We start from the raw sequence: 17,348 nt of genomic DNA, 5'->3' as shown, positions 1-17,348 counted from the left end.
GCAGCAATTTACGACAACCCTAAAGGGTAGCCCAGTGTTGTTATAATGCACACTTTTTTTTAAAAAAAGGGGGGTGTATGAAGTTGTATGGAGAGGCGCAGAACAGCTGTTTTGTATGCAGAAGGTCTCAGATTCAATGCTTTGCATGCAAAAGGAGACACCAGGTTCAGTCCTCGACAGGGAAAGAACCGCCCCCCCCCTTTGAAAAAAAAACTCTGGGGGATGAAGGTTGGACCCCCTCCCCTCCCCTATGCATATTTTGCACAAGCCTGACTCGCATCAGGATCCTGAAATGCAGGCGGGGGCTGCTCTGCCAGTATAGTTCTATGGGCCCGCGCGTTCAAAGGGGAACCCGAAGTGTTGCTACTCAATGTGTCGGAAGTTTCAAGACAAAGGCAATAGGAGTCCCTCGAGAGGCGGGAGGTTTTAGAAAAGGGAGGAGGGGTGTGTCAGTGGAGGAAAACGCCCCCCCCTTTTTATTGCAGGAATGGAAACTGGATTAACGATTTAGGGAGGCAAGCGGCCGGAGAGGACAAAGAGGTAAAGACGCAGCCTGGGGTGGGAGGGGTGATGAGAGGGGGAGAGGGAAAGAAGACCCCCCCCACACACACACGCATACTCCACAAGAGCCGTTCCTGGGACCCATCGGCAGGGGCCCAGATCCATGCATCCCAGCTGCAAAGTGGGGACTCAACACCTGCAAGGTTTGCATTGCATTTGAAGCCCCCCAACCCCCACCCATAAGAGATCACCCCCACTCTCAAATTCACTATGGGGTTTGCAGCGCGGTGTGGGGTGCACGACGTCTTCCTACAGAGGAAACCCCCGCAGGGATTCCATTGCACAATCTCCTTTGAGGACCAAGGGATGCTCACCTGCCCTGCTGGGGTCCGAGCCGAGGTGCCAAACCTGGCAGGAGATCCCCAGGGTCTCCGCACGTGTTGCGCCTTGTCGGGTCCTTTTGGCAGGAGAGGTGGAGAGAAGGGAGTCCATGCAAGGCTTAAAGGAAGCGGGGGAGACCAGGAGAGAGACCCCCCTCCCTTCTCCAACCCCCCCTCCCTTCTCCAACCCCCCCCCCCCGTCTTGCGAGGCCCCTCCGGATGGAGAGTTTTACGTGCTGTTCGGGGCGCAGGGCGAGGGGTGAGCTGCGCCAAGGGTGCTTCGGGGACGGAGAGAGGAGGGCAGAGGAGTTTGGGGGGCTGAGGGAGCCATGGAAGCATGGGGGGGACCCAAGCCCAGCATTGCCAGTACAGTGGTACCTTGGGTTACATACGCTTCAGGTTACAGACTCCGCTAACCCAGAAATATTGCTTCAGGTTAAGTACTTTGCTTCAGGATGAGAACAGAAATTGTGCTGCGGCGGCACGGCAGCAGCAGGAGGCCCCATTAGCTAAAGTGGTGCTTCAGGTTAAGAACAGTTTCAGGTTAAGTACAGACCTCCGGAACGAATTAAGTACTTAACCTGAGGTACCACTGTAGGTGGAACTGCATTTTGGGGAGCAGAATTTCCTTTGTTCTTGCATTTGCTCCCGATCCCCACCCCCCACCCACTCCTCCACCAATTGCATTTTTCCTTTCTGTGACAGGGAGACCATTGAACCAAGAGCTGAGGGATACAAGCACATTAATGCTCAGGGGCCTCCTGTCCCACCCCCTTTCTCTTACTCTTCCGCCCTTACCTGGGTTTTCTTCTCTTCTTTACCTGGACTACCTTACAGGGACCTTGAGGAAGTTCTCCAGAGTAACTGTGGGACCACTGAGTTCCTTTATCCTAAGAAGTTGTCTTTATTTTTCTTCCTGTTCTGTTGTTCATTTCTTGCTATACAGCTACCTGCTTAAGCACAAATTGAGCTGGTGAGAGGGTCGTCTTGCCCATCTCAAAAGTTTGACTTCCTACTAGGGAAGAGGGGGGGTGTTGAAAACCCACACAGGACCCCCTTCCTCCCTGCAGAAAAGTAACCTATCACGGTAAGTAGCAATGTTCACTTTCCCCTGCACGATTGATCATTGATGCTGTTGAGCACCAATCCAAAAATATGGGTGGAGGGTGCTGTGGAAATGCTTTTGGATTTATATACCATTTATATACAGTGGTACCTCTGGTTAAGAGCTTAATTTGTTCTGGAGGTCTGTTCTTAACCTGAAACTGTTCTTAACCTGAGGTACCACTTCAGCTAATGGGGCCTCCCGCTGCTGCCGTGCCGCCAGAGCACAATTTCCGTTCTCATCTTGAAGCAAATTTCTTAACCCGAGGTACTGTTTCTGGGTTAGTGGAGTCTGTAACCTGAAGCATCTGTAACCCGAGGTACCACTGTATTGAAAGCTTCTATATTATTTCTTGGTTTTGGTAGAGTTTGTTACAAGCTGCTATACAATCCATCTGCATCAAAAGATAATACAGTGGTACCTTGGGTTACATACGCTTCAGGTTACAGACTGGAGAAACCCACCAGCAGGGCCTGAGTGCAAAAGCTCCCTCCCCTCTTGGGATTCCCATCTCCTGGGATTCAGATGAATAATACCTCTGAAGGTGGATGGAGAAGATTGCTAGTAGCTGGGAACTGAAGGACTGTTACTGACGAGCAGCCTCAGGAAACAAATGGTGCAGGATTTGGTCATTTGTACGGTTTGTTGGAAAGTATCAGGAAGATGTTACAGATCATGGAGGAAGGAGGAAACAGAATACAGATATTTAGCATGTTCGGCGAAGAGGAAAGATGGATAAAGTGCAACCCTCCAGATGTTGCCTGAGGTGCAACTCCCGTCTCCCCTGGCCATTGGCACTTGGAGTCCAACCACATCTGGAGGGCCAGAGGTGCTGCATCTCACCATAGAAGGTTCCTCTTGGTGACTGTTCAGTGTTACTTGAGAGTTGTAGGCAGAACTGAATACCAAGGGTTCTTGAGACAGTTTTCAGGGATTATTATAGATATCATACCCTACGAAATCTAAATTGCCCACACTAAATTAACGTTTGGATTATATCCCAAAAGATGTCTGGCTTATATTCTAGAAGATGTCCTGGCGATACTCCAGAAGTGAGCGTAGCAGAAGTTCTGAAGCACAGCCCAGGCTAAGAAATGGTGCCGGGGGAAATGATCCTGGTTTGAAGATTGATTTCTTCTTTACACACAAGTTTTAAATCTCTTTTAGTGGAAACATCTCTTGTTTGAACCTCCTCCCTCTAAAATAATATTCATTCATTTCATCCTTACAAGTGATCTTTAATACTAACTGTTTTCAGTGCCACACATATTCCCTGTTGGAGCAAAGGTGGTACATCCGGGAGACCTTGGCCCCCAACCCAAAGGAGGAAGGATAATGAGAGGGTCTTGGACAGGGAATTTCCACTAAGATATTCCTATATTACAATACAGGCAGAAGGTCAGGCAGAACATTCCGTAACTAGTCTTCCTCAGGAAGACATAGAGAGGAGAGTATCTAGGAGATGTTAAAACAAAAAGAGAAAGTGCTAATTGGTCTTGCTGTGTGTTAAGTTCTCTTTTTCCCTTCCTAACTTCCTAACTAACAAGATTTTCTTTCCACTCCACTTCCAGAAAGGCAACAGAGAAGGCATTCAGAATTCTGAGGGGCCATCTGCAATTTCATTGGGAAAAACAAATGAAATGTTCAGATGAAGAAAATATTTAGACATGTGGAATGCGCTTCAGTCAGTCTGCACGGTTATCACATCAATGAACTCATACAGTGGAGAAACCATTTAAAGGCATGGAGTGCGGAAAGAGCTTAAGTGGTAATGGAACTCTTGCAAAATGTCAAACTCAAACTGAGAAGAAACCATTTCAATGTATGGAGTGTGGAAAGATCTTCAATCATAGTTCGCACCTTACTGTACATCGTCGAACTCACACGGGTGAGAAACCATATAAATGTTCAGAGTGTGGAAAGAGCTTCAGTAATAATGGAGCCTGCAAAAAACACCAACGAATTCACACAGGGGAGAAACCATATAAATGTTTGGAGTGTGGAAAGTCCTTCAATAATAGTGGAAACCTTACTGTACATCAACGAATTCACACAGGGGAGAAACCATTTAAATGCACACAGTGTGGAAAATGCTTCAGTTGTAGTGGAAAACTTACTTTACATCAACGAACTCATACAGGAGAGAAACCATTTAAATGCACACAGTGTGAAAAGTGCTTCACTAATAGTGGAAGTCTTAATTCACATATCCAAACTCACACAGGAGAAAAGACATTTGTATGTATGGAGTGTGGAAAGGCCTTCTGTCATAGTGGATCTCTTATAACACATCAACGAACACACACAGGAGAAAAACCATTTACATGTATGGAATGTGGGAAAGGCTTCATTCATAGTGGAAATCTTAATTTACATCTACGGTCTCACACAGGGGAGAAACCATTTAAATGTACAGAGTGTGGAAAGAGCTTCAGTCAAAGTGCACATTTTAGAATACATCAAGTAACCCACACAGGAGAGAAACCATTTAAATGTACGGAGTGTGGAAAGAGCTTCAGTTATAGTGGAAATCTCGATATACATCTACGAACTCATACAGGGGAGAAACCATTTAAATGTATGGAATGTGGAAAGAGCTTCACTCAAAGTGGACATTTTAGAATACATCAACAAAGCCACACAGGGGAGAAACCATTTAAATGTATGGAGTGTGGAAGGAGCTTCAGTGATAAAGGAAGTCTTACAAAACACCAACAAACTCACACAGGGGAGAAAACTTAAAAATGTTTGGAGTGGGAAGTGCTTTAGTGAGTGGCGCTCTTACAAAACATTGTCAGACTCACACAGGAGAGAAACCATTTAAATGTATGGAGTGTGGAAAGAGCTTCACTAAGAGTGGAAGCCTTGCAAACCATCAAAAAATTCACAGAGGAGAAACCGTTTAAATGGATGGAGTGATGAAAGCACTTCAGTTATAACTGAATGCTTACGAAACACCCCCTGCCCTCTCATGCGGGAAAAACATTCTAGTTGTATGGAGTGTGGAGAGTATTACCCTCAGAGTTCGCTCTTCCCATGACATCACGGACTCCTATAGGGGGAAATAGATGGTGTATTTGATGTATTTGGTGTTTCCATGTAAAGCTATACATATATGTGTTAAAATAATGAAAGTAATGTCTCACAACAATAAGTTTAATAATATGTAATGTACTGTTAGATAGTGGGGGGAGTGTGAATCTGCTGATGTGAATGATGGTGGGCTGAGGAGAGAGACAGAGAGAGGAAGGAAGGAAGGGGAGAGAGACATAACATTAAGATTGCATTTTGGGAAAGATTATGGAAAACAGATCTGAAATTCATGGCATGTTGACGCTGAAAGAAAATTATATGAGAATGATGTACCTGTGGTATTTGATTCCTAGTAAGCTACCAAAAGGGACGTGGGTGGCGCTATGGGTAAAACCTCAGCGCCTAGGACTTGCCGATCGCATGGTCGGCGGTTCGAATCCCCGCGGCGGGGTGCGCTTCCATCTTTCAGTCCCAGCGCCTGCCAACCTAGCAGTTTGAAAGTACCTCCGGGTGCAAGTAGATAAATAGGGACCGCTTACCAGCGGGAAGGTAAACGGCGTTCCGTGTGCTGTGCTGGCTCGCCAGATGCAGCTTGTCACGCTGGCCACGTGACCCAGAAGTGTCTGCGGACAGCACTGGCTCCCGGCCTCTAGAGTGAGATGAGCGCACAACCCTAGAGTCTGGCAAGACTGGCCCGTACGGGCAGGGGTACCTTTACCTTTACCTTTAAGCTACCAAAAAGGGATGTGGGTGGCGCTGTGGTCTAAACCACAGAGCCTAGGGCTTGCCAATCAGAAGGTTGGCGGTTCAAATTCCCGCAATGGGGTGAGCTTCCATTGCTCGGTCCCAGCTCCTGCCAACCTAGCAGTTCGAAAGCACGTCAAGTAGATAAAGAGGTATCGCTCTGGCAGGAAGGTAAAAGGCGTTTCCGTGCGCTGCTCTGGTTCACCAGAAGCAGCTTAGTCATGCTGGCCACATGACCTGGAAGCTATACGCTGGCTCCCTCGGCCAGTAAGATGAGCGCCACAATGCCAGAGTTGTCCGCGACTGGACCTAATGGTCAGGGGTCCCTTTACCTTTACCTTTACCTTTAAGCTACCAAAAATGTATAGAACAAGTACAAATATGTGCTGGGAGTGTAAATAAGAAAGGTACCTTTTATCATATGTGGTGGTTGTGTAAGGTAATAAAGTCTTTCTGGGAAATGATATATAATGGGAAAAAAATGTTTAAAATAAATTTTGTAAAACCAGAAGCCTTCTTATTAGGAATTGTAGGTACCAACATTCCAAAGGAACAGAAAAGGCTCTTCATGTATGCGATAACAGCAGCATGGATGCTATTAGCCCACGGATGGAAAGAAGAAACAGTCCCTTCTAGAGAGGAATGGCAAACCAAGCTGTTAGAATACGCTGAAATGGCAAAACTGACCGGAACTGTCAGGGACCAAAATGACAAAAACTTCAAGAAAGAACGGGGGAAATTTATAATTTACTTAAGAGACTACCGTAACCAGAAGAAAACATTAGCAGGATTTTAATCTCATTTGTAATGTAACAAATACTATGGACAATATGGATAGATATGAAACATAGACTATGAAATGATTTGCAGTTGAAAATGTTGACAATAGGACCCCCATGGAGGTGATGGGGGGAAGTATTGAGATTCAAAAAAGAATCTCTCTGTATGGATATGTATTCGGTTTTGCTATAAATTTTTATTTGGAAAATCAAATAAAATCAAATAGAGAGAAAGAAAGAAAGCCAGCCAGCCTGATCCATTTCCCCCCTTCTCTCCTTTGTCGCCCCTCACCCAGCTCTCCCCGTTGGACTTTTAATATGGCAAGTGACGTGAAGAGACAAAACAGGCAGCCTTCATCTTCCTCATCCCGTTTGCTTTTTATTTTTGATTAATTTTTCTCTTCACCCATCTTGTCTTGCCCCCTCCCATCCACTCCTTTCTTCCTTAATGCTGGGGGCGGGGAAACCCCCGCAACATCCTCTCTCATTCTTTTAATTTTTGTTCTGGCATCAGTGCCACGATATCTTGTGGCCTTACTTCCAAGCAAACGCACCCAGGGGGAAGCCAGAAAACCATTTTAAGAGGAAAAAGTGGGCCTAGCCCCCTCCCTCCCTGGGAGAGACCTTCTCCAAAGTGGCTCCTCATTTCTGGAATCTCCTTTCGTAAAAGTTGCCAAAAACGTTCCTCTCGCAGGCTTTCATTTTATGTGCTTTCCCCACTGCTTCACTGAATGATTGTTGTCATGAAGAAATATGGGTGAAGGATCCTATGGAAAAAGTAATTAGTTATCATTTATATGTTTGAAGCATTTCTGCAATGCTTCTTTTTTTGCAGAGAGTGTCGGAATGAGTTACAAGCTGGGATGTAGTCCATCAGCATCAAAACATAATACAGCAGTACCTTGGTTCCTGAATGGTTTAGTTGCCGAATAGGCTCCTGGACGCCACAAACCTGGAAGTGTTCCGGTTTGCAAAAGTTTTTTGGAAGCCAAACATCTGAAGCTCCTGCAGCCAATCAGAAGCCACGTCTTGGTTTTTGAACGGTTTCGAGAGTCAAACAGACTTCCGGAACGGATTAAGTTCAAGAACCTAGGTACCACTGTAACCAAGTGGTACCTGGGCTTTTGAACATCTCCATTGACGAACATTTCGGTTTTCAAATGCTGCAAACCTGGAAGTAAATGCTTTGGTTTTTGAACATGCCTCGGAAGTCGAAACATGCCACACGGCTTCTGCTGAGTGCAAAATCCTGAGGCCTAGCGGTCAGCTACTGAGTTTTGGGTTTTTGAACGTTTCAGAACTCGAATGCTTTCCCGGAACAGATTACGTTCGAAAACCAAGGTACCACTGTATACACATGTACTGCGAACTGTTGTGAACTTCCAACAGGCGTCGTGCCTGAAGCCAGTTCCCCATAGAGCCCCATCCTTGGGGATCCTAACATCTTCAATTCTGTGTACATGACCAAGCCAGTGCAGTCGGCGCTGCAACCTAAGTGGGGTGGGGGGAGGGAGGGTTATTGGTTAGTGGGCTGTTTATTGCTCTTTTTTATGATATATTTTGTGTTTCTTTCTTGTATTATGATGTTGTGAACCACCTTGAGATCTATGGGCAAAGAAAATAAAAAGATAGAGCACATCTTTGTTTGAGAATGTCCTGTCACACGTTGCCCAAAATCTTCCTGATGCAACCATACGGAGGGCAATGAGGCATCACTATTGGAGGGTGTAAGTTGCCCATGGCTATCTTAACTTGCCAGTTTCACACGTGAACAGGATCCAGTGGTCGTAGTGCACAAGCTTAACATGAGTCAACAGTGTGATGCAGCAGCAAAAAAAGCTAACACTGTTCTCGGATGCATCAACAGAAGTCTAGCGCCCTGATCAAGAAAAGTCCTAGTCCCTCTGTGTTCTGCCTTGGTCAGACCGCACCTGGAGTACGGTGTCTAGTTCTTGGTGCCACAATTTGAGGGTATTGACAAGCTGGAAAATGTGCAGACTTTAAAGGATCTTAAAGCCAAGCCTTATGAGGAGCGGTTGAGGGAGTGGGTTGTATTTAGCTTAGAAAAGCAGAGATATGAGACCCATCTTCAGATATCTAAAGAGCTGCCCCTTGGAAGATGGAGGGTAGGAGCACACTTCCACCCGCCGGGTGTGGAACACACTTCTGCCTGCAGACAAACCACAGCTGTCTGAACATCATGCTCTCTATCTAACTTTTGGCTTTCTCAGTGGTCTGCCGTGCCCTGTCTGTGACCTTTGTCTCCTTCATTATACATTGTGCAAGGGGAGAATGACGCGGTGGAAACAGGTGCCAAAATAACTTTGTACAACCCCTCAATCTCGGGGTGTGTAAAGGTCACAGTCCAAAATGTATCTGACTGGTTTTGCATATTTTGCTAATAAAAAGAGCCTCGGCAGAGCTAGCTGGCAGCTTGCCTGTGCACAGCTCACCTGCATTACCAACTCATGCCTCATGTCTTCGTTTCACCTGTGACTTCCAAGTTACAAGAAAGGAGATTCTGACTAAACATCAGGAAAAACTTTCTGGCAGTAAGAGCTGTTCGACAGTGGAACAGACTCCCTCAGAAGGTTGTGGACACTCTTTTGAAGTTTCTGAGCAGAGGTTAAGGGCCATCTCTCAGGGATGCTTTAGTTAAGATTCCTGCATTGCAGGGAGTTGGACTAGATGACCACCAGGGTCCCTCCCAATTCTATAATCAGTGACAGAAGTGACTTAGAGCACTGTGTCACCTTATCATTTGGTTAAAGCAGAGGTCGTCAAACTAAGGCCCGCGGGCCGGATGCAGCCCACCAGGCTCGTTAATCCGGCCAACGAACCTTGTGGACCCTGCCGCCCACTCGGTCAGTCACCACGCTAAACAGGTGTGGCGTAGAGGCCTCGCCGCGTGGAGACTGACTTCCGTGACGCGGCACGGCTTCTGATTGGCTGCAGGAAGTTCCTGCAGCCAATCAAAAGCTGTGTATGCCTCTGGGTGGGCAGTGATGCTTGCATGGCTTCTGATTGGCTGCAGGAGTTTCCTGCCTCTGGGTGCCGCCCCTTCCTTCCCGCTGAGGCGGCCAGCAGCTTGGGCTCTGTGGCCCACTGAGACAGAGGACGCCGACGCTGCCGAAGACGAGGCAGTGTCAGCCGCTGCGGCATGAGTGGCATAGGCGGGGGGGGCCTTTTGGGAGGGGGGGTGCTTTAGGGTGGCAGTGGGTCCGGCCCCCCACAAGGGCTGAGGGACAGTGGACCAACCCCGTCCTGAAAAAGTTTGCTGACCCCTGGGTTAAAGTATCAACTTTATTTCAGAAATAGTGGGGGGGGGGGTGTTTACACCCACCATAGAAGCACACAGAATATACAGGCTTCAGTGAAGATTTCAGTCACATAACCTTAGTTAATAGGTTTATTTATTTAAGATGCTAGTAGTAGTAGTAGTAGTAGTAGTAGTAGTAGTAGTATACTGCTGTTCATCCATAGATCTCACGACAGTTCAGGATTACAGAAGATAAAAATGTAAGGTTGTTTTTACACACATATAGAAAATATATTCTAAGAAATCAATGCAAAATTCCAAGTTGTCCAATTGCAGGTTTAAGAAAAAACGACTAATTTCCTTGTCACAAGCCTGATTCTCTCAGCAAGAAAAGGCTGAGTTAGTGCTCCAAAGGTCCCCCATCTCTCCTTTGAAGAGGAGAATTTTATGATATGTATCCAAAATGACTGGTTATTTCCACAATGGCCAAAAGTAGATTTCTCTTTTTGGATGAAAGGAAATATGATTTGTGGAATATTTGTTTATGTGAAAAGTAGGCAATAGTTGTAATATGAAGGCTACACATACAGCTGTTTTAATCTGAGCATCCTTTACATTGACATTCAGTCAAAATAAAAAAGTAAAAAATAAATTAAAAAATAGTCTAGTAGCACCTTTCATCCTAGTTGGTCCCTAAGGTGCTACTGGACTATTTTTTAATTTTTTATTTTGACTGCGTCAGACCAACACGGCTACCTACCTGAATCTAGAATTGATATTCACTGTTCTTCTGAGTAGACTAAAAGCTGGTACTCTGAAGAGCTTCAGTGATAGGACAAAGCGAAGAGCTGGTCAGATTGTGAAACTTTATTTTGAATGAAAGTTAAGGGGGTAGCAAGTAAACAGCTTAAACAGATTACAAAATAAAACAGAGTGCTGTCGCTTTGCAGCAGGACTAATCATAGCCTACCCACAAACAATATAGTCTTTCTAGTGTACTATTGAGTAGCCCAGAGAATGATCAATTTCCTGGTGGTATGGGAGATGCAGTAGACTATGCTGAAGGCAGCTGGGGACACTCTGCTACGGCATCTGAGGTTTCATAATCTTGCACACACACACACACACACTTTGAAGGGAGTGGTATGTGGTTCTCTACACGGAAAGCCATAGCCAGTTCTATTACATTTCCCAAGGAAGCACCCTACTTGATGGGTAATACGCAAGATGGGAGTTCTGTTTTACTGAAAGGAAAGGGTGATGGCAGCAGACCAATGCCTTTCACTGACCCCCTGACCAAGTGGCTAAACTCTGCCTCCTCTCTTTCTCCACATCTTGGATTCACAATGAAACGCACTCCAAATGACAACCAGGCCGACCCAAATATTAGGCAGAATGGGGAGATCATTTCTTATTCTTCTTAGTGGCTAAGCTTAGTCTTCTCTGCTTCTCCACCTCTGGGATTCACAACAGTTTCTACGCTGTGTGCGTTCTTTGATGCGCAATAAGGTTTCCACCCTGGCTGAAGCTTATTCCACATTCATTACATTTAAATGGTTTCTGCCCAGTATGGGTTCTTTGATGTAAATTAAGGTTACTCATACGCCTGAAGCTCTTTCTACACACCATGCATTCATATGGTTTCCCCAATGTGTGGGTTTTTTGATGTGCGGTAAGAGCACTCCTACAACTAAAGCTCTTTCCACACTCCAGGCATTCAAAAAGTTTTTCACCAGTGTGGGTTTTCTGATGTAAAGTAAGATAGTAATTAAGACTGAAACTCTTTCCACACTCCATACATTTAAATGGTTTCTCTGTTTTGTGGGTTCTTTGATGTGTGGTAAGGTTTCCACTCTGGCTGAAGCTCTTTCCACACTCCATACATTTAAATGGTTTCTCCCCAGTGTGCGTTCTCTGATGTGCAGTCAGTCTTCCACTCTGCCTGAAGCTCTTTCCACACTCCATACATTTAAATGGCTTCTCCCCAGTGTGGGTTCTTTGATGCACAATTAGCACACTACTTGCACGAAAGCTCTTTCCACATTCCATGCATTTGAATGGTTTCTCCCCGGTGTGGGTTCTTTGATGTAAAGTGAGAGAGTAATTGAAACTGAAGCTCTTTCCACATACCATACATTTAAATGGTTTATCAGCTGTGTGGGTTCTTTGATGTGCAGTAAGATTTCCGCTCTGGCTGAAGCTCTTTCCACACTCTGTACATTTGAAGGGTTTCTCCCCAGTGTGGGTTCTTTGATGTAAAGTAAGGTTACTCCTACAACTGAAGCTCTTTCCACACACCAAGCATTTATGCGGTTTCTCCACACCGGGGGTCCTTTGATGTAGAGTAAAACGGTAATTAAGACTGAAGCGATTTTCACACACCATAGATTTAAATCGTTTCTCCTCAGTATGGGTTCTCTGATGCGCAGTAAGGAAACTACTGGTACAGAAGCTCTTTCCACACTCCATGCATTTATGCAGATTCTCCCCAGTGTGCGTTCTTTGATGTAAAGTAAGATGGTGATTAAGACTGAAACTCTTCCCACATACCATACATGTAAATGGTTTCTCCCCTGTGTGGGTTCTTTGATGTGCAATAAGGTTTCCGCTCTGGCTGAAGCTCTTTCCACACTCCATGCATTTGAATGGCTTCTCCCCTGTGTGGGTTTTTTTATGCTTGACCAGGTTACCAGCACTACTTAAGCTCTTTCCACACTCCGTGCATTGAAACGCTTTCTCCCCTGTTTGGGTTCTTTGATGTAAACTAACACTTCCACTCTGACTGAAGCTTTTTCCACACTCCACACTGCTGCTCCCTGTGCATTCTTCCTGTGGATTTAGGGTGACGTGGATATCAATGTCTTGCGTAGTAGAGGATTTCCTTTCCATCTTTTTCCCTGCTTCAGGCTCCACATTTTCCGATGACACTATCAATGGCTCCCCATAATTCTCACTCTTCTGCCTGTCACCTGTTTAGGTAGAGGGAGAAAATTAAAATATCATTCACACTGCATGGTAGAAGGAGACATGCTCATTATGCATTGAGTCCAGTTCTTTGCTTCTCTGATTTTACTGTTGTCAACCATGTCCCTTCTCTTCCTGCAAAACTGAATCTGAAGTTAGCTTCAGAATATGCTACAGTCCACGTGTCCCTTCCTGTTCCACCTTCCACATGCTGTTACTAAGCACAGATGTGTCTGCTGATCTCTCCCCTTTCTCAGAGCCCTATCCAACTGGATCTTCTCTTTCCACCCAAGCAATGAAGTCTGGTTTGGGAAGAGGGCAGTGCAAATTCCGAGTGCAAAATGCCCAAACTCTCCTACTGCTACTACTGCCATGGCTCCCTTCCCAAAAGCAAGGAAAGGCAAGATCTTAGCCCTCCTGCTGAGGGATAGCAGAAGCGCCATAGCTGTCAACTTTCCCCTTTACTTGCGAGGAATCCTATTTGGAATAAGGTAATTTCCCTTAAAAAAAGGGAAATGTTGACAGCTATGAGAAGGGCACATGGGCGCTTGTGAAAAGAATCTCAAAGTACCTTAACCTCAGCTCGGTGGCACCACAGAGGATATTTTAATTTGAGGCATATCTCAGCACAAAGAAAGGGAAAACTCAAGCCTGGAGGACATCTCTGGTCTTTAGAAGGATAGTCCTACTGGACCAGGCCAAAGGCCTCCCAGACATTGTCAATTTTTGCAGCTTCAGGTGTGCATGTTCATGCTCTGTGGGAGCCAGGGGCGGAAGGGGGTGTAACAACAAATGTAAAACATTTTATGATGTTTTATGATGTTTTTATATGTACAGTGGTACCTCGGGTTACAAACGCTTCGGGTTACAAACTCCGCTAACCCGGAAGAAGTACTTCAGATTACGAACTTTGCCGCGGCGGCACGGGAGGCCCCCTTAGCGAAAGCGCACCTCAGGTTAAGAACGGTTTCGGGTTAAGAACGGACCTCCAGAACGAATTAAGTTCATAACCCGAGGTACCACTGTACTGGAAGCTGGTCAGGGTGGCTAGGGAAACCCAGCCGGAGGGGCGGGGTATAAATAATAATAATAATATTATTATTATTCAATGTCGCCTTCGGGGAGCAGCGGAGTTACTACAAAACCCACCCACTGTCCTCCAATCAGGCAAGCAGATTTAAAGGACACAACCCAGCCAGGAAAAGGGGACTCAAGGAGGATGTGAAGCAGGGAAGGTAATGGGTCATGGCCTGGGGATGGAGATGGCCAAGGAGAAGATAGCCCCAAGGGCCTGTTGGGATTCGCAGGATACTGGATAAGTCTGCAGGCTTCAACAGGATGATGCAATACTCTGCTGGGTCAGAGTGACTCAGCAGGAGTGTGATTAGTGTGATTGGCTATCACCTGTTTTAAAAGGAAAGCCTGTTTAACAGGGGGTGTGGTGGTTGTGCTGTAGTGTGGTGGTGCTGTGGTGGAGAGTATTCGTTTGTAAGTACTCTGTATGGACTGTTTATTTTGTAAATGCCTGTATATAGCTCACATTAAAAGGACTGCACTGAAAAACCTGGAACTCTTAGTGCTTCGCTGAAAACGCCGCGTGGAATACGCGACAGGGTTATGGGCCCAGCACGCTCCCGCTGCGCAAGAGTACAGGTGGCAGTTATCTAGCCGTGGGTGCTGGAGGTGAGCTGCAGGGATGGAGAAGTCCAGAACTGGCGTGTTGCTGGAGAAGCTGACGGCCACGAACTACAGCATCTGGTCGGTCCGCATGCAACACTTCCTCAAGCGGGAGGGCCTGTGGAAGGTGGTGGAAACTCCACCGCAGCCCCCTGAATGGGATGACGACGATGAAAAGCAGGCACTAGCAGAGGCCCAGCTTGAAAAGGATGAGAAAGCTTTGGCTACGATCATCCTTGGAGTGGACGACAGCCAGCTAGTCTACGTAGCTGATAAGGTGACGGCAAGTGAGGCGTGGAATGCGCTCAAGGCTGTCCATGTGCGGGAGACAGCTGGCTCACTGATAACACTGACCAGGAGACTGTACCGGTGTCGGAAGAAACCGGGGGACTCACTGGTAAACCACCTGAAATTCCTAACAGGCTGTTTCCAGGAGCTAGCCTTAAGAGGGAGGCCTGTGGGGGAAGAGGACAAAGTCTTTATAGTCCTGAGTTCCCTTGATGACAGCTATGATATGCTGGTCAACTCCCTCGAGTCGGTAGAGACTGATAAGCTGACTCTGGAATACGTTACCGGACGGTTGTATGCAGAGGAGGACAGGCGTGCAGAGCGAAAGATGACCTCAGCCCAGCTGTTGGAGCATCCCAGAGGGAACAACAGCCGGGAAGAGCAGAGGTGTCGGGAGCCGGAGAAACAGCCAGGAGGAGCTGCTGCAGACCAGCCAGTGGTCAACAAAGTAAAAAGGTGTTTTTGCTGCAAGTCCAGTGGACACCTGCTGCGGGACTGCCCAAGAAAACAACAAAAACAGCAGAAGCACAAAAGCCAGCAGAGGGAGTCTACCGCTTGGGTGTCTGCAGATGGCCAAGAAAATGAAGAGCTGTGGGTTCTGGACAGTGGAGCTTCTCAAACCTTTTGTAAAAGAAAGGCATTGCTAACTGATGCTAGGGCTTCAAACAAAAAACATGTAAGTCTTGCTACGGGCCAGAAAGCTAATGTGGTTTGTGAGGGGGAGGTTGTGTTCCCACAGCTGGGACACACATTCAGGAATGTGTTGTGTGTGCCTAGTTTGCAAAACAATCTCCTGAGCATTCCTGACTTGGCAAAAGCAGGCTTCGAAGTAAACTTTGTGGGAGATCAGTGCCAGATAAAGCAAAATGGGGCAGTGTTGGCAAATGCTAACCTTAGAACTAATATGTATGTACTGCAGTGTGAGTCTAAGGTTGCGAATGTGCAAAATGTCCCAACCCATGATATGTGTATTCATCTCCTGCACAGGCGTCTGGCTCATGCTAGCTATAAGGTGCTAAACAAAACATTGGAGTTATGTGGGGGGATGAAAAACATTAAAAGTTGTGATAATTACTTAGACTGCAATATCTGCAAGGAGGTTAAAAGCAGGGCTTGCCCAGTAGCAAGAGCAAGCCAGAGAGAAACCAAAAAACCACTGGAGTTGATTCATGCTGATGTAACTGGTCCTTTTCCACCAAGTGTCTCCCATAACAAGTACTGTTTGATTCTAGTGGATGACTATTCTAGATTTGGCTGGGTCTATCCATTAAAGCAAAAGTCTGACGTTGCCCAAACTTTGAAGTTCTGGGTAAGAAGGGTAGAAAGGCAACTTGGCGAAAAGGTGTGCTCTATTCAGACAGACAGGGGAGGAGAGTTTATGGCAAGCTCCCTAAGAAACTGGTTGCATTCCCAAGGGATTAAACATAGGCTTACCAATGTGGCGACGCCTCAGGAGAACGGGGTAGCAGAGCGTAGGGGAGGTGTCTTGCAGACACAAATGAAAGCATTGTTAGCAGATGCAAATCTTCCAATTAAGTACTGGGCTGAAAGTATTAAGACTGCGAACTATATTGGGAATCGCTTGTGGTCAAGGGTACTAGATGACATACCCTATAAAATTCTCTATAACAAAAGTCCCAGTTTGCAACATTTAAGAATCTTTGGGACAAAGGCATGGGTTGACATACCTGTAAAAAACCGAAGAAAAGGTGGGAAAAGGGCACAGCAGTTGCTATTTCTTGGGTATGAAAGTGGTACGAAAGCCTATAGGTTTGAAGATGATAAAAATCTTTTGAGTTATAGTCGATCAGCCAGCTTTAATGAGCAAAGAAATTGGCCCAAGATACATGCAAACCTGCTGCCAGAAAAAGTTTTACTGCCGAGCATACCTGATAAGGCAGTTGAAACAAAGCTGAGAATTGGCACCTCTCCCAGAGAAACTGAAAGGGAGGAGGTAAAGGCTGAGCATTTTTCTCCAGCTGCTAGCATAAAGCAGGGGAGAGAAGAAAGTGCAACAGGGACAGGAGGAGGTAGATCTACAGAGTCAATCCACCCCAAAAGCAGTCCTGAAGGTAGCCCAGGGGGTGAGATTAATGAACCAAGGAGGTCTGCAAGAAGTAATAAAGGTCAACCTCCAGACCGTTATGGGTTCCCAGCCACCATAAACCAGGTTTGTGTAACTGAGCCTGAAAACTTTGAAGAAGTGCAAGAGTTACCTACTCTAGAGAAAGAGGCGTGGTTAAAGGCAATGCAGGCAGAGTATAACTCTCTGCTAAACAACAATGTGTTTGTACCTACAGAATTGCCTAAAGGTAAAAAGCCCATAAGCTGTAAGTGGGTTTTTAAAGTGAAAAAACTGGCTGATGGTAGTTGTCAGAGGAAAGCCAGGTTGGTTGCAAGGGGCTTTACACAAAGGAAAATGATACATTATGATGAAGTGTTTGCCCCAACAGCAAAGGCTGAAACAGTAAAATCAGTTTTAGCAATGGCAAGTCTGAGAGGGCTAAAAGTTAATCATTTTGATGTTGCCTCAGCATATTTAAATGCTCCTATTGACGCCGAGGTGTATTTACAGCAAATACCAGGTTATGAGCTGGAAAAAGACAGCATGGTGTTAA

The 17,348-nt window shown here is 46.0% G+C and overlaps 2 protein-coding genes across 2 annotated transcripts in view; one reads left to right on the top strand and one right to left on the bottom strand.

The window, feature by feature from the left end:
• The window catches only part of LOC114592596 (uncharacterized), a 54,123-nt gene extending 47,335 nt beyond the window's left edge, over positions 1 to 6,788 (top strand). The window contains exons 6-7 of the mRNA XM_077923440.1: positions 3,794 to 4,684; positions 4,756 to 6,788. Of these exons, the coding sequence (XP_077779566.1) occupies positions 3,794 to 4,684; positions 4,756 to 4,892 (1,028 nt within the window). The 3' untranslated portion in view covers positions 4,893 to 6,788. The remainder of the gene's footprint in view (positions 1 to 3,793; positions 4,685 to 4,755) is intronic.
• A 3,865-nt stretch (positions 6,789 to 10,653) lies between these two features.
• The window catches only part of LOC114592659 (uncharacterized), a 32,544-nt gene continuing 25,849 nt past the window's right edge, over positions 10,654 to 17,348 (bottom strand). The window contains exon 6 of the mRNA XM_077923432.1: positions 10,654 to 12,560. Within this exon, the coding sequence (XP_077779558.1) occupies positions 11,278 to 12,560 (1,283 nt within the window). The 3' untranslated portion in view covers positions 10,654 to 11,277. The remainder of the gene's footprint in view (positions 12,561 to 17,348) is intronic.

This window comes from Podarcis muralis, chromosome 2, assembly GCF_964188315.1.
Source record: "Podarcis muralis chromosome 2, rPodMur119.hap1.1, whole genome shotgun sequence".
Taxonomy (NCBI): domain Eukaryota; kingdom Metazoa; phylum Chordata; class Lepidosauria; order Squamata; family Lacertidae; genus Podarcis; species Podarcis muralis.
Note: the sequence above shows the minus strand (reverse complement) of the source record. Positions and strands in the feature narration are given on the sequence as shown.